This window comes from Boleophthalmus pectinirostris, unplaced genomic scaffold (assembly GCF_026225935.1).
Source record: "Boleophthalmus pectinirostris isolate CB_2022bp ecotype Guang Dong unplaced genomic scaffold, ASM2622593v1 HiC_scaffold_16, whole genome shotgun sequence".
In the NCBI taxonomy this organism is placed as follows: Eukaryota; Metazoa; Chordata; class Actinopteri; order Gobiiformes; family Gobiidae; genus Boleophthalmus; species Boleophthalmus pectinirostris.
The window spans coordinates 12,694,288-12,717,255 of NW_026571095.1; the positions used below are offsets into that span (position 1 = coordinate 12,694,288).

The window sequence follows — 22,968 nt, forward strand, 5'->3', positions numbered from 1 at the left end:
TCGCTGTAACCTTGAGCATAACGGTTAGCATTGCGGTAAAACGGGCCATTCGCGCGCAGTTATTGTTGGTCGTTTGTTACCAAAATGGACTGTAGAGTTGTTTGTTCATTAGCAGAGGTTTGTTAGCGACCTGTTAGCATGCGGCCGGGTTCCAGAGGCAGATGTCACACAGACATTAGCGAGCTGGAGCCAGTTGTTTAACACTGAAAGAGCAAATATGCGCAATGGTTATGATTGGTCAGTCTGGGATGATTTGGGAGGATATTTGGGATAGTTTTAAAAGGATGGATTCCTGATGACTGTTTTAACCTTGTTTTAATTGTTACAATATATTCTGTAAGTCCATGCCAGCTTAGATCCAGTGACACAGACTTTCTCTTTAGTTGACAAAGTTGAACCTATCTTGCAATAAAAGTTAAGTGAAATATTTTTGTAGTAAATCCAGGTGACTAAATAGGTTATATGGGCTACAATGTATAGTACTTCAGTAGGCTACTATTACTATTATCCCTACTTCCTCATATCCCTACTGTTACCACCACCTCCAGGCTACTAAAGTATAATCAATAGTAATAAATATCCACTGTGACTACCTGATTACTAAAACTACTCTAGTACTTGTACCACTAGGCTCTTTGTGTCATTACTACAACTAGGGTTGTGCAAAAAATTGAAATATTGTTATATGATGATACAGTATCGATGTCGTGGGCTGCTGTATCGGTTTATCGCCAAGAGTATTTTATGGTGTATTTTACTAAATTATATTGTTACAGCGCTACAGTTTTGTTGCTTGTTCAGTTGAAGGAAACTCATTTATGCAGCACATTTGACATTTTCACAGTTTTGAGGATTAAAATGGGCGTTTTGCATATTCACTTTGCACAAGAAATGGTTTAACAAAGACTTTTAGTATCACAACCATAATTTAGCCATTATATTTTATTGAACCGTATCGAATCGTTTTGAAATATATCGTATCAAATCGAACGTGCACTATATCGAGATATGTATCAGATCGTGGTCTAGGTATCGAGGTATGTATTGTATCGGCAACTTCTTAATGCTATCCAGCCTTAACTACAACTATTACCTGTATTAGCCTCCTATCACTGCTGCTACTATTACTACTATTACCACCACTACTACTACCACTATCCTACTAAACTTCATGTTGTTAGTAGAGATGTAACAATATATATACATCTCACGGTACGATATTTATTGCAATATTTTGGAGAGGCTAATATAATCATAGATAGGACATGTTTCTGCTTTTAAAATACCTTGACAAGATTTTGGTATGAATTATTTCCATGATAATCAAAAGAATTCAAGTAAAAACATATTTCTTCATGTTGTTTGCACTGAAATGAATCATGGGATATGTAGTTTCCGATGTTCATAAGCTGTTGCTACTGTAAAACCATGCATTTAAGCAAAGGAACTTGTATTTCAATAAATTGTGACAGCCCACGATATTATTGTGAGACTTTTGACGATATTACGATATTTTGGTTATTGTTACATCCCTAGTTGTTAGTCCTAATTCTGTTTGGTTATGAAGCTAGAAACTTTGTTACAGATGTCTCTTTATTTTACATACAAAAGAGTTGGTGTACCTGGTAGTATTACTAGTATTACTTTTCACTCATCAGTTACCTGCCCCTCCCCAGTATTCAGGTATAGTCCTATATTTCAGTCAAAGTTGGTTAGTCCCTTCTGATGTTGTGAGGCAGCTGTCACCGAGGCATTAGTAGTCTTTTATTTCCCAGGTCAGGCGTGTGACATTCACTGAAGCCCGCTGCGTCTCCCGTGTGCACCGCTCAATAATTAATAACGGCTGTCCCAGGTGAGCCCAAAATGGGACACGCTAATGTTTCCGAACCCCAGCGACCCCCGAAGCCTCCTTCCCTCCTCACCTTTCCGCCATCGTGCCTCCTCTCCCTCTCCTTCTCCCTCTCTATCTCTCTCTCTCCCCTCGGCCCCACGGCGCTTGCATTAGAAGAAAAGTTATTTTGAGCCGTAAGAAATTCAAATGAAGGCCCCTTACATGCTAACTTTTTTTTTTTTTCCACAGACCTTTTGAGACTAGACAGGCAAGTCCTCATAAAGCGCAAGGGTCCAGGATAACAACTGGCGTGTTTGAAGTGCTCCTCAGAGAACAGACACACAATTGCACGTCCCCTAGCTTCTCCTTAGTGTTGACCGTGCCTTACTTAATTAAAGCACAAATGTATGATGGTATATGTTTTTAAGTGGCAACCAGTTGTGTGTTTTCAAACCAAATATGTAATCTGGAGCTTGTGTGAATAAGTAGCACGGCGCCATGAATATTTATATTGTCAATATAATTAGCAATGTAGACTAATGGAGGCCATGTTTTGCACTTGAAGCCATGCCAGTTTTTTGCTTTTTTTTTTTTTTGTTTATTTTCCCGCTTGTTGTCCCCAAAGTAGTGCTAAATAAAGCGCATCATTATTCCCCAAACATTATGTATGCTAGCTGGAGTGCCATTAGCGTGACCACTCCAGTTCAATTTGCCCCTTTTTTTTTTCAATTACATTTCTTATAACAATGTTTTGTTTTTTTTTCCAGTTGTTTATCTGTTCTCAATAGCACATTCATTTGTTTATAATTAAGTAATTTTCCTTGTCATTTGACATTTTTTAATTCCTACCCAGGCAGATGCAATTACGATGATGTTGCCTTTGTTCCCTTAATGCAGTCATAGCTAATTTAGCCGCGATGCTAAGTGAAAGCACCTAGAATAAACAGTTGTTAGAAAAATTAATGTTGACTGTTATTCTTTTGTTTATTTACAGTGTTCGTCCAAGCCAACAAGCTGCAGCAGCATATTTTCTCCGCACATGGCCAAGAGGACAAGATCTACGACTGCTCGCAATGCCCCCAAAAGTTCTTCTTTCAGACAGAGCTACAGGTGAGCCACTAAATAAATAAATACATACAAATAGCCGCTAGCTAAAAGTGTTACATCGCTAATCGCACATGACAGCTTAACAAACTAGCCCTCTCCATCTCAATTGGGAAATGGGAGCGGGGGTACGGCAGGGGTTGACTCAGAAGGAATTATTTCCAAAACTCATTTGTGATGTGCGAGATATGATTTGATTTGCTTATTAGACCAGCCGAGCGCTAAAATATCTGGAATTAGCGGGATTAGCCGAATGCTGGTTTTTGAAGAGGTAATTGCGCACATCGCCAAGGCAAAAATGCAGGCCAAGTCAATACGTCTGCATCTCCCTTTCTAATCACACAGGAGGCTCGTGGCTAAATATGAGCTGGGTCCACCGGGGAGGCCATATCTGCCCTTCAACAAAGTTAGTAGTTGGACTTATGAACTTGCAATGTTAGAGAGATAATCCATTTTCTAGCAATCTCTCTGCTTGGTCCTTGGAGAGCATGAAAAAATGAAACAGACCTTATTATATTATTTCACAGTGGTGGTGTTTTCGAGCAGCTCTGTTTTGTTTGGGGGATTCTGCTCGTACACATGGCACTCTTCTCATATCCACAGCTCCCGTTCCTTTGAAAGAAAATCTAAATAATACTACAGTATGAGCGCGGTTGAATCAAATTACTCAGTCCATGCAGAAGATTGGCTATACTGTTGGTTGAGTCCTACGATTTCTCACTTTGTTCTGACTTACTGCATAGGGGAACTGCATTATTTAGGCCTAGTGGTAATTTCACTGTTGGGAAGTAACTGAATAAATGTGCCGAGAATTTGTACTCATACATTCTGGTACAGTTACTTTTTCATTTGGTAGTTTGCAGTTACTTTTCTAAATCAAAGGAATATATGGTGACACTTGTTTAGCTTGGCTTCAAACTGGCACAGAATCAGAAAAACAGAAAACATGGTCAGTGTATATGTTATTTTCTTTCTCCGATTTGTGATAGGAAATGCATAACAAACTGTCGTAAAGCTGCTTTTAATCCTATGTTATGTCTTTACACTATAATTAAAATGCAAGTCGATATAATAGTATTCAGAATACAGTACTCTGATGGTCCATGTAACTTTGTAATACATCACAAAATACATTTTCATGCTGGTGTTCAGTATTCTGTAACTAAATACATTTTCAAAGCATTCTTCCCATCATTGGGTAATTTACAAATATCAGAAACGGTAAGCAATAATTCTGTAATAGGCTTCTACTGCAATTGGTATTGCGAGTACAACTTCCAGTAATGCTATTACTGTGATTGGCTACTACTAAAACTACTAGGCGTACTGCCCACTACAAATAGACTACTGCACTTTGTGTTTATTCTTTGCAGTTAAAATGCACTTGAGTATCTTAAATGTGTAGCAATAGGCCCAAAGATAGTAAAGCGTATAGCTGCTTCTTATGTTTATTATTATTTGTAATACTGTGCGTTACATCGTGTAATAAAACAACTTGTTTATAGTAATTGAAGTGAATAGTGAAGTTAATAACATCTGCTAATGGTGATTTTAGTTCAAACATTACCTACCTCATTCTAAACACTGAAATGAAGTAAATTCTACTTTTGAACCGTACACATACCACCCTCTCATTCATTTGGATAAGCCGAGCTCCATATTAGCAGCTAGCCAGAGGTTAGAGCCGCAGTATTCAGGGCTATCGATTGTCCGCCATTTTCATATTGAGATTCCCGGCGTAAACAGCGAGGCGTGCGTGTGCCAGGAGGAAGGTGAGCGCAATCATTATCTGCTGGTCATCTGAGCTCCACCGCCATGAATAAAACACATCCAACCAACTAGAAGGTTATTTAACACATCAACATGGCCGATTTTCATTCACACCAAGGCCTTCCGTTGATCACATTTTCATCTCGCGTCTCTCACCAGCCCTGTTCTATGCACACTAGCAGATAAACAATCTCAAATAACCCGAGGATGTTTGCTGACTTTTTCTGTAGCTTTGACATTTTGGGGAATGAAGTGATCTCCGCGTGCCCCTGGAGGTAGCGTTTCATGCATGATTATATTGTTTTACATGGCGCTGTGTGAAGAGTGCAACTTGAAAGACCTATGGCAGTCGGAGGTGGATCGCAGAAGGGGGGTAGATGGTGAGGGGATAGGGAGGATCAGCGCGTGCCACTTTTCGAAGGAGTCCCAAAAGAGTAAGAAAAACATAGGAAGTGTACTGCATGAATTTATCCTGTTTTTATTTTTTACTCACCACCTTTTCGGTTGTTGTGACAAGAATGATTCTCACTCGTCAAATTTGGCAGATTCAGATTAACTTTGTGTATGTTTTATTGCACACTTTGTGTCACAAAATTTAATGATTGAAAGTATTCTATGTCTTAAAGTGTTGGGTGCCTGTATTTTAGTTCTCTTTTTTTCTGTATTAGTTCTCATACAATACCTGGTTTACAATGCACAACTTGTTTCATTGAACCAAACCAACTAGTTTTTGTTTTGTCTTTCGTCGTGTATGTGTGTTGGGATTGTCATGAAGTCTTTGTAGTAGGACTGTAAGCTCCAACTAGGAAAAAAATGGAGTATAAAGCCAGAATTTATATAGATGTATATTTAAAAAAAAAAGTGTTGTGTGTGTTTTTGCCTTTAAGTAGATGGTAAATTAAGTTGAGATTATTCATTTGACTGTAGCAAAATAAATAAATAGAAATTTGGGTGTGTTGGCAATTTGCAACAACTAGAAACAAGTACTGCAGCCGCTATCATGGCTTATATCTTGATCCGAACGGTTTGTCGCATATTTGTCACGGTCGACCAGCCCTTGTTACTTTGGTTGAAAAAGTTACAGTTCTTGCTTGCAGTTTTAATTAGATGTTGCACTAATTTTAATCGTGTTAGTAGCAGTTAAAGTTGTAGTAGTACCTAACCTACTTCAGTGTTTGTTTAACTTAACCTGACATGATGTCTTGTCCAAACTCCAAAAGTTGCGAGTTCAACCGCACCTTGTGTGCAGCTAAAGTCCTGGACTTGGACTTGTTGTTGAGTTTGCTGTTTGTTTCCCATGCATCACCACTTGAAAATGTCTGCCTGACACGGGCCGCTCGTTTGTCAGTCCGTGTGAAGTGCAGCTGTCTTACCCGCAGCGAGCGAGCGAGCGGGGGAGCCTCTCTCTTCTCGCCGCCTCTTGTGGACTTTGAGACTTTCTCCCTATTTTCTGGCTGACACTCTTGGCCCGCACTCACCGCTGCCCGAGCCCCTGCGTCTCTCTCAGTAGTGGACGGGGTCAAAGGCCGGAGCAGGCTGGGGAGAGGAGGCAGCGAGAGGTAGAGCTGCCACGCCAGGTAAAGGGAAGCAGGAAGGATATTTTATTAATTTGCTGCTGCGATCCTGAAACAGACCAAAGGCTGTGACAGGTATCCACTGCATGCCGCCTCCCCCCGCCAGGCTTCCCCCCGTGAACTCTACCCTGCAAGGGGCTAGCCAATTTTCGCCAGCCTGTCGAGAAGGATGATGGGAGAGCATCCGTCTAATCAGCCCTCACCGGACCCCCACCCCGCCTCACAAACTGGCCAGATTGACTGACTCCTGGGCCCGTGTGCCCCAGAATCCACATTCCAAAGGAGAATAATCTCTTTCCTCTTTTATTTCACCGGCCAAAAAAAGGGGAAAAAAAGCCAGTGAGATGCACAGACCACCATTCTCCGGGAGAGTCTCCAGAGATGGCCCCTCTACCATCACTCCTGGATGTCCCACTCCCACACCCCATTAAAATATGGAACAAGCCCCACGTAGATATTTCATGAGGGGAGGGCAAGTGCTGACCCTGGATGGACTGAGGCAACTCCCATACACCTATATACCAACTAGTGTCTGAAAGAACTTGCAACTTTACTTCTCAAATGTAGTTTGTATAGGAATGTCACATCATTAAAGGGTCCATATTACAATTTTTTGATCTATGTTATAATGTTGTTTCTTTATCATAAACACATCTGGAGTTGTGTTTTGTTTCATTCACACGTTTAACACACAAGTTCTTATCACAAACAGAAAACTATCAGACTGAAACACTATATTCCACCTTGTGATGCCATGTGGTAATACAGGAAGTGCTCCATTGTGGTTTTTAATCTTCTTACACCTTCACTAGAATCATTTGGGTAATGTCAGCCCTGGGATGGCAAGTTTCTCCTGAACAAAAGTTTAAACTGTACTGTTAACTTGATAACTACTGCTTCATGACATCACAAGGTGGAACTGAGCATTTTGAGTTTTGGAGATGTAGAGAGACTAATAATAAAGCATTACTCCAGGTATGTTTTTAAGGTTGTAACAGCATTATAACATGACTTAAAGCTCACAAAAGTCAGTTTGTGTAATATGGGATCTTTAAGCCTCATTTAAGATCATTGTTGACTCGCTAACACAAGTGCTTACTTATGCATTTAGGGTAATTACTACAAATTAAGACGCTTAGTCCAATTTGCCTATATACTCTTCACAACAAACAAACAAAAAACAGAAATAGTAAAAAACAGAAATAAAAGAAGTCAATTGTTTTGTTACACAGTGTAAATGTTAAGGTAATTGCATACTTTAGTTTATACACATACACTTATCTAACTGGAGAGAGGAGGACCCCCAAAACGTGATAGCACAGCACTGAGTCTTCTGAAAAGGGAAAAAATTAAGTAGTGCTATTTTGCACAATAACAATGAAAAATTGTTTACTTTCTTGTGGATTCCTAAAACTAAACCCTGTAGTCTATTCCAAAAGTCCAAATGTTCCTCATTCCACAACTCTGAATGTCCTTACAATACTTCTTCAATCTGCAGTGAAGTCCCTGACAGTGCTGCTAGGCTGGATTAATTACCAAGATTCATTAACTGATGTCTACGCGCCAGCATTAGCCACAGCTTACAGTATCAGACATTTTTTCTGCTCATTTATGAAAAAAGACAACAATTTTGAATATTCTTTTTTGTTCACAGTGATCCCGACCTCTCAGAAGACAAAGCCACCAACTATTTTCCAAAATGACATTTTCCAAAGCCAGTTTCCACTGTCCTCTTTATTTCTTTTTTTCTTTTATTCCATCCATCTTCCCAATTTCATTATCATTCCTCGGAAGTGACATGAGATTGTAAGTCTCATGTTAAGTCGTATAGCCGAAGCGTTAAGAGTCTCAGTAGACGCCCGGAGGACACATACCTTAATTGGAGTGTCTTTTAAAAGGATTCCTTCAAAGAAACTCTCTCTCTCTCTCTCTCTCTCCCTTGTCCTTAATGAGTACAGCCCCAATGACAGGAGCGCATCTGCATCATGTAATACCAGCGCACACAAATGAGAAGGCACCATCTCCCTGCGTGATGGCTATTATTGCCAAGCTGTGACCAATTCCAGCGTTTTAATTAAGTATATTTATTGGCTTGGCGGTCACCAGGTCAGTGTAAACAGCCACGTGTGTCATAACGTGTCTGCAGCAAGAAAATAGGGAGGAGGGAGGGAGGTGGACAGAGGAGCACAAAATAATATAATTGTACCAAATCTAAGCACTAGTTTGTAGAGCAAAAAATACAATATACATTAGTTTTACCACCAGTCATAATTGTTCTGGTAATAGGCTATTTGAAAAACTAACAACTCCAATCATATTATCCTATTTAACTAAAGGACAGAAGAGTCATTAGGAGCAAACATAAACATAGCGTAGTACATGTAAATATTCATAATATTTTCACTAATAACATAATGCAATCATTTGTAGTTGTATGTAGTGTTAGTTTGGTTTGGTCATCCCTTTATTCTTCATAGACGAAATGTCACCCACAAACATAATTTTGTATTTGTAAATGATAAAGAAACAGCACTGTCATGAGCATCTTGGCCTACGTAAAATACTCCCTACAACGGAAGCAGACCCAGAGTGGACAATAATGGACAATCTATCACATTGAGGGTTCATATATTTGGGTTCTGGTCTTTCTCCTCCATTAGAACTCCAACCTTATGCGTTTTCTTAACTATTATACAGTAACCTACACTCAATTTGCCTCTATAAAGTGAAAATGTAACACTTTCAACACTAACACTAGAATCAGAAGTTAATATTTTGTTTTGTCCCTGCAGAGACTTTACCCCCATAGCCCGCTCCTATCACAGTATTATGGTTAGTTGCGACAGACGGACATCCATTATTAGAAAAAAGTTGGCCGCCAAGGGACTGTTTCTGAATAGCACCCCCTGATGGAATAAAAGTTATTAGAAGACTTTTTCCCAAACTCGTGCCCCTGTGAAGGTCCCAGCTGCCCGTTGTCTCCAATGCGTCACACCAAAAACCTTCCCTCTCGTCCCCCAGCGCCTCCCCGAATGTCTTGATGTGCCAACTATGACAGCTCTTCACGCGCTTGAAACTTGTATATGTTTTTCTCCCTTTTTTTAACCTGCTTTTATTTGACAACTTGTTTTCTTCTTTATCACCCCAGGTGCTCCGGATTCTGTCAGGATTTCAAAAAGTTGCACTACAAAATAAAAGAACAATGATTTAAGAAAAAAAAAGCTTGTACTTCGCCATCATTAATATTTAAGTTTATTTATAATTGTGTACAGCGTTGGGCCCGCACAGTAAATGCATCACAATTGTGCCGCCCTAGTTCTGTGGGTGTGTGAGGATTAAACATTGACAGAGCTAATAACCGGGGGAATACTCTCTTGTATGGCGTCGTATACAATGCGAGCGTACTATTTGTATTGGGCTCTCATAGGGTTTTGATATGTGCATGCAAACACGTTGTCTGCAGGGAAACATGACAAAAACTCCCAGAAGCCTTTGAGGCGTTCTTTTTGTCTCCTTCTCCTCCGGTGCACCGCTGGGGTTAAATCCAAACAAAGAGGCAGTGCTTGATGCAGTGTGCTATCACGGCTTGTTGGATCTCCACTTCAAATGTTAACTTTATTACTTGTTCGACAACTTAGAAAAAATGGTATAGCTTTAAAGGTTTAATTTGTATTTAGCAGAGTTTGCTTTCACCATCTAGGTCAAAGTGTTCATTCAGCCATTTTTCTTCTTATTCGTATTCCTAGGGGAAATATTTGCCACCCCAAGAATCCAATCCACAATTTCCTTAATAGGAAGAAGCTGATCAGGTTTATGTGGAGAATGCATGTTCTTCTTGTCTTGGATTCAGAAAATACACTTCTCCAATACTACAAAGATGTGAGTCAGGTCACCGATTGTCAGATGGGAATGATTGACTGGGGAATTAGCCAATCGACACATGTGGTCCATCTGTATCAAAACAAATATGTCTGCTTATGAGGAAAAAAGAAAGGAAAAAAATAACACAAGCGACTAAAACACATCACGTATTTCTCACTGAGCAAAGTAATAAACTGTGTTGTGTTCATTTAGTTCAAAATGTTATGACCTGAGCTCCTTCATTTCAGTTTTCACAGAAGTAAACTAATCTGTGGTGACCAGATATCCCTCTGTATAAAAAATACAGAATGATATCATTCTTGACTTCTCTGACAAATGTTCATCAGTTTGATTTCCTTTTGTCAACCAAAGACATCAGCAGTTACATTAATCAATTTATATTCTAATAATAAATAAATAAACCTTCCAAGAATATCTCTTAAGTAAATGAAGATATAACCTTGTTTTCACACTCAGTACAGCGAGAAGCATGTTTGAAATGAAATGTTGTAAGCTGGTCGCCGCATTAGTAAAACAGCACGCCTGCACCAGCACAGCGAGGAGGCAGGTATAGGCGGGGGCTCGGCGGACGGCGCTGTAGCCTCCCTCACCCCGCCGCGCTCCAGACTGAAGTGGTTAAATGTGAGAGTAATTGTGTTTTGTTTCGGGGACTGACATGCGGAACCCCACGGACCCCCATCTCCCTCCCAGTGACAGGCAGCAATCCCCGCGCCCGCCCCCCCTTCGCTCTGTCTAATTAGAGGATGTAGCCCTGGGCTCGAGTCCCAGGAAGGCCCTCCCCCCTTCTTCTCCCACACCCCCTCCCAAGATGGCTCCCCAAAGAAAGGCCTTAATTGGGTTCTTTAGTCATAGTCTTCATTTCGGCCGTGTGTGTTGCGCTCACCTTTGAATGCTGTTTGGATGGCTCTCCTGTGTTCCTCGTGTCTCCATTGCTGCTGTTCTCCGTCTCCCACTCTCGCCGTACTTAATGAGGCCCCATAATACCGTGGCAGTTGTGCAGTTGTTTTGCTACCTCAGTCAAACAGCAGGGTCGCGGTGTAGTGTGTTCCGAGTACCATTCACTGGTCTACTTAGACAGGGTAATGAGTATCATTTGGAGCTACAAAGCGCCGGCCCGCGAAAAGGGTGGTCCGTTATTTCCACTCACACCTCAGAAAAAAATCGGATTTAGGCTTGTTAGACGTCTCATCAAACACAGGGCTGTATGCGTCCTGTTTAGATCGCCCACCGCTGCCCACTGCCCACCCATGGACTTCAACAATAACACAGTGACCTGCTTGACCCACTATACCAAACAACCACAAATATTCAGTTTAAACTTTCACCTTATTTGTAGTTCCGCTTCAGACAGTCCTTGTGTAGTTAATTAATGTCTGCATATTAAAAATACAATTTTAAAATTCAAGCTGGTTTGCAAAATCCTAATATTTCTCAACAAAGTAGGTTTTCTTCATCGTCTTTCAGAAACTAACTTAAAATTAGTTTGAAAAATAATTCAGAACCTCAGAATTTCAGAGCAGTGAAGACAGAACTTTCTGAAAAAAAGAAAAAAAAATCTATAAAAATTCATTATCTCTTTACTCACCCCTTGTGGCTGGAGGCAGTATCTCATTGATCACCTCTTGTACCTGTTACATAATTTGTACGCCAATTTTTAAAAATTTAAATGGAGGACAAATTTAAAAAGTTGAATTTGATGTGCATCAAAATGCAAACATCTCCTATGCCAGTGGTTAGTATCATAAAGGCCAATCCACATGAAACACAAACTTTCCAAACATTCACCATCCAAGTCTTGCCATCAAAATAAAATATAATTGTTGTTTCACTCTATTGTCTAAAAGTGGGTGTATTATTCAATCATCTTCATAGATGGCACTTGACAGGACAAGTCATGAGTTTCAACTTCCCGTTTAACAGCGACATTTTGAGGACTTTTGCGATAGACAGATAGATAGATAGATAGATAGAGAGAGAGAGACAGATAGATGTTTTGAATTATTAACTGTTCTAATTAACAGTGCTAATTTTTCTTCCCTCTGAAACCCAGGGAAAGAATACACTATGTTTGCCTTTACAGTACAACTAGACCTACTTCATTTGGTCAAAAATCCATCATATCTTCAAACATCTCGAAAAGTTACACATTGTTTCTTTACAAACCTTTTGTTAGCTACACCCGTATGACCGCCACGTCCCAGGGTGCCGCACTTCAAACAAGACACGTCTGTTACCATGGCGACGGCGCGGATGTGGCAGGGCAGTGTTTGGGGTCAGAGCTCCCCGCGGCCCGATAAGTGATGACTGTGGAGAATGCCAACCGGCGTATTATTTATTTATTTGATTGTGTTGTGCGCTCTGGAACGCAGCAGCGGTAAGCCTGGCCCCGGGTCAGTGCGGGGAAGGATTACTCAGTGGACTGGTCAACAGTCGGAGGCACGCAGGGAGCACCGAGTCAATACTGAGCTAACCTCCACACACCATTAGAGATCAAGAGCTGCAGGTCAACAACTACTCCCAAACTTAACTGCTTTCATTTCAGTCCAGGAGATCTAAAGTTATACTGTCACAAAGGAATATGTCATATTGGAATTACTGTTCAGAATTTTGGGTTTTTATTACAGTTTTCTTTTATTACTGGTAGAAGAATTAGCGTAATATGCAAAATCACATTAAAACCACCTTGCTCATAAATAGGCCATAGGTATAAGAAAGTTAAAAAGTGAATACATTCAAAGCACTACTTTATGGTAATATCATGTTTAATTTATAATAAAACTGAGTATGCAGGTCCACACATATTTTAGTGTCAGTTCTGACACTTCATTTAATAGCTTACTTGTGAATGTGGTAATCTACATTAGCTTGTTATACATAAATTTTAATTCAGATTTTGTAGAAAGGATAGTTAAGAAAGTTGAGGAAGGAAATCTGTTTTGTGCCATTTTTAAACATTGTTCTTTGTTCAAGTAGAGAAAGTAGAGAAAGCTACTGACTGGCTAATTTTAGAAATGATCAAATCAATCAAATTACACCTTCACCACTCTATGGAATTTAGCTTGTGGTAGAAGTTGTTAATAGCTAATGTTTTGACTGTGTAAACGTCTGTAAGTGTAGCATTGCTGATGTAAATTCTCTACATTTGTAAGCTGTTCTAAAGGCCTGATCTTAGCAGTGGTTAGCTCCCTCTCATCTCTTAGTCCCATAAACCCGGGCTCTCTGGTCCATGTGATCATGTGAGCGCAGGTTTAACACAGACTAATCTCACATAGTTAGCTCCTCTCTTAAGTGTACAGCATCTCTGTGATGTTGGACACTAGCTTGTCCTATTGCAGCCCATCAGATGAAAGTGCATGTGTGATGTAAGAGGTGCGTGTGTGTTGGCTCATGGTCTTATCAATGGAGACCAGAGCACTGGGGAGCGACATACAGACTGATCAGTTCATAAATCACTTTGTGCTCTTCCCCAGTCTCTCCCATCTCCTCACTCTCCCTGTCGGCAGGCAGCTGCTAAACTCCTCAGACATGTTGCACCTGTTTGCATGGGTACACAAGCCCCCTGCCGGGCAGCCCCCTCCCCTCATGTGCCCCAGGGCGCTGCAGAGGGTGATGTAATCACATGAAAGTGCTGGTGTTTTAACAGGGCCACAGAGAGGCAGCTGAGCTGAGGAAGAGGAAGCAGAGGCAAATGCAGGGTGTCTTCATAAGGCTCCTATTGATCAGAGTGAAATTTAATTTGGTGTGGGATTGACTGGGCTGCTTTACCTGAACACCAGCGGCGTGGGCCCTGCCGCGGGCCTCTGTACCAGCAGGGGGCTCCAGCCCAGCAGCAGATTAAGACCCGGACAGAATGGGAGGAAATGGATGATAAGGGAACAGTTTCAGGGGGATAGTGCTCTTGTGAAGGGGCTGAGATTGGAGCTAAAAGGCTTAATGGAGGGCATCTAATCCCAAATTGCAGAGATTCTGGGGTGACACCATTAGTGACATCCCCCTCATGTCAGGGCACTGGACACTTTTCTCTGGAACATCCATATGGGACCTGCAGACAGGACTAACTGCAGCTCTTACTGACAGCTTAAGTAGGCCTGGGTCACCTTTATCTATCTCCAGCCTTTTAGTTTGAACCATATTTGAATTGAGTAGGTATGGATCTTGATTTGTGAAAGTCTTTGGTTTGATTTGTGTGAACTCCCACTGTGATACCTATTATGCTTCTAGTAGTAATAATTACAGTAGTAGCTGTAGTCATATTAGTTGTAGACTTCTCATGGAAACCAGTGCAGCAATTGTTTTCAACTGCACTTATTCTTCGTTTCTTTCACAAGTTGCTGACCTTCTGTGAATATCACTTTTACTTGCCTAAACTCAATCTGCCAACTCCCTCCTCTGCAGTCCGCCGTGAATCTTTATGGGTGTCTCCGTCAATTGGTCCACTGTTCTTTTCCCTGTCTGTGGGGAGGCTGCATCAGATGTGTTTAACTTCCCAGTGTAGTGCAAAAGCTACTTGAAGAAGTTGACAAGGCTGAAGATTGGAAAGTAAATTCTCTGGGTCCCATCTCGTCCTCACGCAACCAACGGCTTATAGCTCCTCTGCGGAGTTCAATATCCACCGAGATGAAGGTATCAGCTTTACTTTTCTCTCTATGTTTTTTTTTTTTCTTTTTCCGTTGCCGTGGCTGCCTCCGCTGGTGAAGTCGTTTAACACCGTCCTTGAGAAAGCCCTCGGTGAGAAAACTGCCGGCATGTTTAAGGAACAGGTAGACTGCAGTGTGTTAGACAGGGCTGGGACATTTGGAGGGGGGAGAGTCGGCCCCTGGAGGCGTTATTTTCCCCTCTAATAGCTGTTACGAGCCCTACATTATATCCAAGGAGCCCCGTTCCTTTGGGGTCCACACACACCTAGGCAGTCACACAAAGGCGAGCACAAATTTCTTTTCTTTCTCCCTCCTCGCTCGCGCACACACACACGTTTAGTCTTAGCCGCTCTGCTCTGCCCGTGTCAATATCCTGCCATTTGAAGTCACGTACAGCGAGGGCATTGGGGAGTCGCAGAGGAGCCAGGCTGACGGGTAATGGGCCGCATTCATTAATAAGGTTGCTCCTGTCCCTCTCCTCCGCAACGCCAAGGATGTCTTCACCAGGGGGTATAGGGAGAGATAGAGGGAGAGAGGGAGGGTGGAGGAGGTGAGGTAGAAAGAGAGAGCATCCCGTTGGGAATCTCCTCCAGACTCACTTAGAGGAGCTTGATTTCAGCAGAGAGGAGAGAGAGAGAAGAGAGAGGCAGTGCTGTTCTTTAAAAAAAAACCCAAAAGGAAGCAGCGGTGGAGGGGCCCTAGCGAAGCACGCTAACCCTTCCTGGGGTCACCCTCCTGCTCCCCGTCAAACAGCTTATTACCCCACCTGTCGGGAAGTAATCGGCCCGGCTGAAAGGAAAGCTGTCGAGGTGTTTAAATGCTTTATACAGAGGCAGCCGAAAGGGTAAAGAGGAAAGAGATGAATACAGAGGGGGCTAATGGGTATCTGCTATAGGCTAGCTTAGCCTCAGGGGCTGTGCACCTACAGGATTGAAGGTGACTGTTTTGGTAAAGCTCCCCAAAATGGCCGAAGTGGGTTTCAAACAGCAAGAGTGACATCAGGGGCTTGTTTACAGCAGAGGTTACTGGTACAAAACGTGTACTCATGTGCAGGGCTTAGAATTAACACTGTAAAACTATTAATAATTAGTACAAAATTTGTTAACCTCACTGCTGAAATTGTTGATGGCAGTTATTCCAATAAACATCTTGACACAGTCGATTTGAATCTTTTCTGAAACCAGGCAACAGGCCATTTTCTGCTACTACTATTGCAGCTACTACAGTATACTATTATTACTCTTACACCAAGAGTGGGGCAGCAGTTTAGTCACAACACCAACAAATGTTGTGTGTCGTTGTTGTGTCCATGGGCAAGGCACTTCATTGACCTTGCCTATGAATGTGTTAGGCATGAGTGATCGGAGGAATGGCAGCCTTGTTTTTCTCAGTCTTCCCCAAGGCAGCTCTGGCTAGAAAGTGACCTACCACAAGTATGTATGGAGTGAGTATGTAATGAATACAGTGTAGTGTTTTCAGATGCTCATCAAACTTGTAAAGCCGAATTCTGTAAGGCATTATAATTAATCAATTAATTACTGATACCACTACTTTAAGTGGCTTCAGTTACTTGATTTTTGTCCACGTTGAGCAAAATGTGTCTTGCCACAGTGCAGCTATATTGCAAAGCTTGAAATGAGACCACTGTGTTCTGTCTGCATCTATTTATGAAGGATTTTTATAATTTGGCAAACCAAGAAGTGTGCTGTTAGCATGTTAGTTATTATTAGCTTTAGCATAACGACAAAACTCTGCTGTGAGTTAAGAATCCATTATGAAAGTGAGGTATGTTTGCAAATGGTTGTAAATGATCTAGTTCTGTTTTTAAGTCTTGAAGATGGTAAAAAAAAAAACTGCTACAGTGGCTTTAAGTTAGCTGATACAAATGTATTTGCTTTCTCTCCCTCTTAAATTTCTACTTATATATTTGCACTACTACTACTATAGAATGTATCCATGCGTGTTGACAGCGCGTGTGACAGGTGCGTCTAGTCCATGCCAGCTCCAAGGCCGTGTTTTGAAACAGAGCAGCAAGTGGGGCATGTAGTTTGCATTAAAGGGATTAGCAGCCACTTCAAAAGATGACCTGGATTCTGCCCACCAGGGACACCAGTTACACACCCCCTGGTCGACACTCCCCTTTAAAGAAACCTGGCACAGCTGCCCCACCACAAGCGCTCGCCACGTGTGCGCATATGCATGTGTCAATAGGACACATATTTGTGTGGGGGGTTGGTACTGATCCATAGCCTCACCTGTGCACTACATTGGTCAATACATATAGGCCATAAACATATAAACAAGGCTCTGAGGAGAATGCTTTTTCAGGTGTGTCAGAACTGTGTCATAGATTTGTCTCAGAGAAATTGGATGTTGTCTTGTCAATGCTGTCTTGCTTTTATATGACACCGGTGCGTCCATGTTGAGTCCCACAGCTTACCTACCGCCATTGATCTGTGTAACGTATGACTTCAGTGCTATTGGATTTGATAGCTGTGATTTTTAAATGTCAAAGTAATTATCTGCAAGGAATGGTGTTAGATTGTTTGAGTGCACTTGTAAGTTTGAAGGTTTCTGAATGTAAAAGTGTATATATTTTAAGAAAATACAGAACTGAAATATATCTATCAAGCATAAGATGCTGGTTAGTACTAGAAATACAAGAGAGTATTTGATGGACAGATTCATGACATGTCAATACAGTATTTTATTTTTTGAAAGGACCAAATACAGAGACATTGGTATAACTTGTTTAAGAAATTGTTATGAAATTAAAATACACAATTTTTTTTTGCATTTTTGCCACAAAAAATCTGAAAATATACAATTGGTTTAGGGATAAATGTTTTATCCTTTAAACTCAAATTTCATAGTAATTTTTTGGGGTGTAACAATATTCAAGTTTCACGATACAATATCGTCACGGTATGAACCTCACGGTACAATATTTACTGCAATATTGTGGGAAAGCTCATGATATGGTGGGGAGGCTCACAATTAGTAATGTATCAATATCCAAATCTCTCGGTACAATATTTTCACGATATACATTTCACGATATGATATTTATTGAGATATTTTGTGGAGGCAAACAAAACTGCCAATATGTTACTTTTTCCTCTTAAAATGCCTTGACAAGACTTAATCCAAAGAACTAAGACTTAAAAGTGCTTAGAACTGTTATTTCTTCCTGTAGTCTACACTGAAAAGGAGCAAAGGATCATGGTCTATGTAGTTCCCTCTGTCTTTTTTTTTTTTAGCTATTGTCGCACCATAACTCTTAATTTAAGCAAAGAGATTTGTAATTCGATATATTGTGATGGTCCACGATATTATTGTGAGAACTTTGACGATACGATATCATGATATTTTGGTTATTGTTATTGTTCCCTAGTAGTTTTAATAACTTTTATGTGCATTATAGTTTGTAGATTTGACCTCTCTTTATTATGTGTTGCATTTCTTATCGGTTGAAACATTTTTATAGAGAATTTATTCTGAATTTTAAAAAATGAACTGATAACTTCCTATCCAGAATGATGAGAAAGTAGGATTGTTCCCGTAGCAACAATTTTCACCAAAATGTTATATCTTTTGAATGGTAAAAGTTCTCATAATGTCACCTATAACCGGAAGCTGAAACCTATGAATACGTCTCACAAAAGGACAGTGGCTGATTTTACTATCTTTGCCATAACTTCAAATATTCAAACTCATTTTACCCAGTACCCAGTACAGTGAAACATTTGGCCAACTGTTGCATTTCTAACCCTCTATCCTTCCTTTTTTTTGTGTGTCTTTGGCAGAACCACACGTTGACTCAGCACAGCAGCAGCAGCTAACATGGCCGACACCAACGCCTGGCCCGGATCGAGGTCACGTGACATCAGACAACATCATGTGACCACCTGTTACAGTTAGTGCATCTTCTCCCACTGACTTCACTCCAACTGAACCAGGAACACAATCTGTATCTGTGGACAAGGGGAGGCTGGACTTTAACCCTCCTTACTGACAATTGTTTGGAAAAATCAATTCTCTTTGTATATAAAAATCCTTCATGTGTTGCTTACCAGTTATATCGCAATCTTAAAACAGTATTTGCAATTGTACAGAACGAAAAAAATGTTTGTATAAAAAAAAAGAAAAACGGTTGGGGTTAAGAAGGCACTTTTCCAGCCTATCTGCGGACGACGTCATTCTGCAAGTACGGTCAATCAATAGAAACCAGAGGACCAGTGGTGCAAATAATCTGCAATGGAGTTGAAAAAATAAAAGAACATAAAACGCGAGGAGAGAAAGCAGGACAGGATGCTGATATATGCAAAAGCAGTGACACACATTTGGAAAACTGGCTAGCGATCAGAGAGCCATGATGAAGCTCCCATGTGGATTCCGCTAATTCAACCTGTACATTTCTGTTGTTAATGTTTACTGCTCGTCCAAGCCTGGAGATTACTGGAATATTTCTATGTTTTTGTTTCTTTCTCTCTTTTTTTTAAAGGATTTTCATTTTGGGGGGTCATGAAGTTTAAACACAGCTAGCCTCTCAAGCTGGATGCCACCTTGGCACAACTCTTCGTATCCATTCTGTTATATTGGTAATGTTTTGAGATGCACTTTTGTATTATGATGTTTTTGGACATTTTCATTGACGCAGTTTACAGGACAAATCAACATCTCCTGGCGCAAAAGGACGTTTATCTCTGATGTTATTAAAATGTATTGTACAAATATGGAGTTCTGTATTTGGCAGACCTCGTTTTTTGTGTTGCACATGTGATGAAAATATTAAAAACTGTATGAATACTTACTATGATTTTGTTGGAATTTGTGCTTCCACTTTGTTATCTCATGTTGTTTAGTTCTAACTTCTTGTCTGGGAAATCAACACACAACACGAAAACATAATTTTACTTTTTTTTTTCTTCTTCTTTTTATTTATTTTGTAGCTCTAAAAATTTGATGGAATTCGTTTTTCTCTCAAATATATATATATCATTGCCAAAACATCACAGTGTGTCACAAAGTCATTACATTTTACTTAATCAAATTTTCATTCGTTTTCATTTCATTTAGTAACCTGCTGTGGTAGACTTTAGATTTCATTCCATACGCATTAATTGTTAGGTGTTTTTTTTTTTAAGAAATTAAAAATAATAATAAAATGTTTTTCTATAAAGGCATGCCCAACACCAAAACAGATATATTTCTTGATTGTTTTTACTTTTATATTAGATTTTTTCATATTTGATTAACCTCTTTCATGTGTATATTATTACATAACAAATCTCTACGCCTTCTTTTGTCCAGGCATTCTCAATCAGCCCATCTCACAAAAGCATAATCATCAACAGAATCCTATACCTTTTTTCTATTTCCATTGTATCAAACTGCATGCTATTTTCCTCCGCTCCCTCGTGGCTCTTGCTAACGAACATCTGAGCATCTTAAGGGAGGTCTGCTGTTATTAATGACTCCATTACCCATCACCCTGTGCGGTCCCCATTCCACACACCCATGCGCGCTCTATTTAGGGAGGCTGCAGCACTCCGGGGGACTACGGAGAAAGAAAGATTCACCAAGACTTTTGCCGATCGGGACGAGAGCCGCGCTGCAACATCTGCCTGTCTCGGAGAATGATTCATCAACAGTGACACGAAGAGGCAAAACATTTGTTAAAGATTGGGTATTGTTTGGGGGAAAAGGGTCTAGGTGGGTTTTGTTTTAGAGGAACAGAGAGCGTTAGGGGATGTATGGTAGAGAAATCAAAGGTTTCAAAGGAATTTAGCAACCAGGATTGAAGTTAGATTGATGGAATTTTACTTAAAAGTGGAACAACTGAGAGAACATAGACCTCCATCATGGCCCTATAGAGCTCAGGATAGGGTTGAGCATGTTCAGTTTGCTGAACATTTGGGACGTATTACCATAAAGTTTTAACCTTACAAAGCTGAACTGTTACTGAACTTGATTTAGTTAGGTGCTGACTACTGCCATTTGATTTTTTTTCTTACTTTGCTATGGGCTATGCTGACTTAAAGGGCCACATTACACAGATTTTTGATTTATGTTATAATGTTGTTTCCTCATCAAAAACATATCTGCAGTTGTGTTTAAGTCGCACATGTTTAACACGCAAAACCCTTCTCTCTGTGGTAATACAGGAAGTGCTCCACTGTGTTTCAGTAGAATCATTTGGATCATTTCAGCCCTGGAGTTGCGAATCTCCCCTGAACAAAAGGTAAAATGTAGTTATTCACTTCAATACTACTGCTTCATGACATCACAAGGCAGAACAGAGCATCTTGACATTTTGAGATGTAGATAGACTAATAATAAAGGGTTACTTAAACATGTGTGAATGAAACAAAACACAACTCCAGGTATGTTTTTGAAGAAGTAACAACATTCTAACATGCCTAAAAGCTCATGTGGGTAAATTTTGTGTAATATAGGACATATAGGCAATTCAAAAACACTTTGAAAAGACAATTTATTACTAGAATTCAATGGGGTTGTGTCTGTGATCTTTGTGTAACTCAGGGTTCCCACAGTCATGAAATATCTCGGAAAAGTCATGGAAATTGAAAGTGTCATTTTCCAGGCCTGGAATATGCATGGAATTTTGTAAATCCAATGAAAGTTTTGGAATAGTCATGGCATTTTAGTATCTTTAGTGCCTTTTGTTTCAAAGAGACAAATGTTAAAAACTGTAATACCAAACCATAAGGTGAGTGGAAAGGGTTATCATTTCATATTTAGCCTTGAAAGTATCATCAATTCTATACATGTAGGGTGCCGTAAAGTCATGGAAAATTCACTTTAAGTCATGGAAAAGTTTTGAAATTTTCTCTGTGAAAAAGAGTGGGAACCCTGATAACTAGTGACTCCACTCAATTTAATTTCTCTCCAGTGACTAGGTCAGGAATTGAAATACACTAGGTTTGCAGGTACCTCCAAGTTGTAGACTGCACACCGGCCAATCAGCCAAGAGCTGTGACGCCATGACTGGGTTCCTTGTGGTACAGCACAACAGTAATCAAAGCGGTCGAGACAGATGTAGACGAAGCCATACATTCTGCACTGGCAACGATTCCCAAGATAGAAGATTTAAAGCTGGAACAAAGAGAATGTTTGGTGAATTTTATCAAGTGGAAAGACATTATTGCTCTTCTTCCTATGGCATTTGGGAAAAGCTTAATATACCAGTTAGCCCCATTAGCCCCATTACATACGTCATGACCAAATAGCGACTGGTTAAATAAAAAAGTACCTGCCTACCGTCGAGTGAACAAATCCTAATGCTGCAAGGTCAGACAGTTTCTACGAAGTGAAACCGGCTCATGAATCAGGCTAGATAACAACACTGAAACTATCTTTGGGTTCAGTACAGCTTCCAATAATCAGTTCTAAATGTTGCTTTTGATTGGTTAGAAGTCTTAAAAATGGGATCCACATTAACAAGAAAAGTTATGTGATGGAAAACCCGTGAACAGAACTGAAACAACAGAAAATGTCCGTGTATGTTGTCACCAAAATGGTTGGATTTATTTTATTTATAGCGTTCGTATAGACCCAAACAACAGAATGAAAAACAGAACATGTTCAATAACCCAGAATATGAAAGATAAGGATAAATAGTGATAAATCCCAGTCCCGTATATATTTAGTTGTGCTCTGGGACCACACATTGAACTGCTGACTCGGGCTCTTCTGGCGTTAGCTGTTAGCATATCTGAGGCGTGACATTATCCTCGCATGTTGTCTGTCATCTGTATGCTTTGATAGCGTGACTTTAATGCACAACAGACGACCATTGGAGACTCCTCTACAATGCAACTCCCCGCGCCAACCGGAGATGGTACAGCCCGCCATTAACCATCATTCTAAATGCAAGCTGGGCATCCATTAAACAACTTCGCTAGTGTCTCCGTGTGCCAGCCACTTTTAATAAGCTTCAAGGGCATTCCGAGTCGGTCCAGAACTTTGCTTTGCCAGAGATGGACTGGCCCACATCATCCATTACATTAAATTGGGTGGCGGCCTCCAGCTCATATTTATGATTTAATTAAATTCACTTGTGAGGCGTATCCGTACCAGCGCGCCTCCCTTTTAACAGAGCGGCAAACGCACGCGCGCACACACACTGCAGCGATCACACGTGGGC

The 22,968-nt window shown here is 40.5% G+C and overlaps 1 protein-coding gene across 3 annotated transcripts in view; it reads left to right on the forward strand.

Annotated features, from left to right (window-relative positions):
• LOC110157604 (zinc finger protein 521) overlaps positions 1–19,612 on the forward strand; it is a 141,001-nt gene extending 121,389 nt beyond the window's left edge. For all 3 annotated transcript variants that reach the window (XM_055152126.1, XM_055152124.1, XM_055152125.1), the window contains 2 exons: positions 2,826–2,941; positions 18,605–19,612. In XM_055152126.1, the coding sequence (XP_055008101.1) occupies positions 2,826–2,941; positions 18,605–18,640 (152 nt within the window). In that variant the 3' untranslated portion in view covers positions 18,641–19,612. The remainder of the gene's footprint in view (positions 1–2,825; positions 2,942–18,604) is intronic.
• The last annotated feature ends 3,356 nt before the right edge of the window (positions 19,613–22,968 follow it).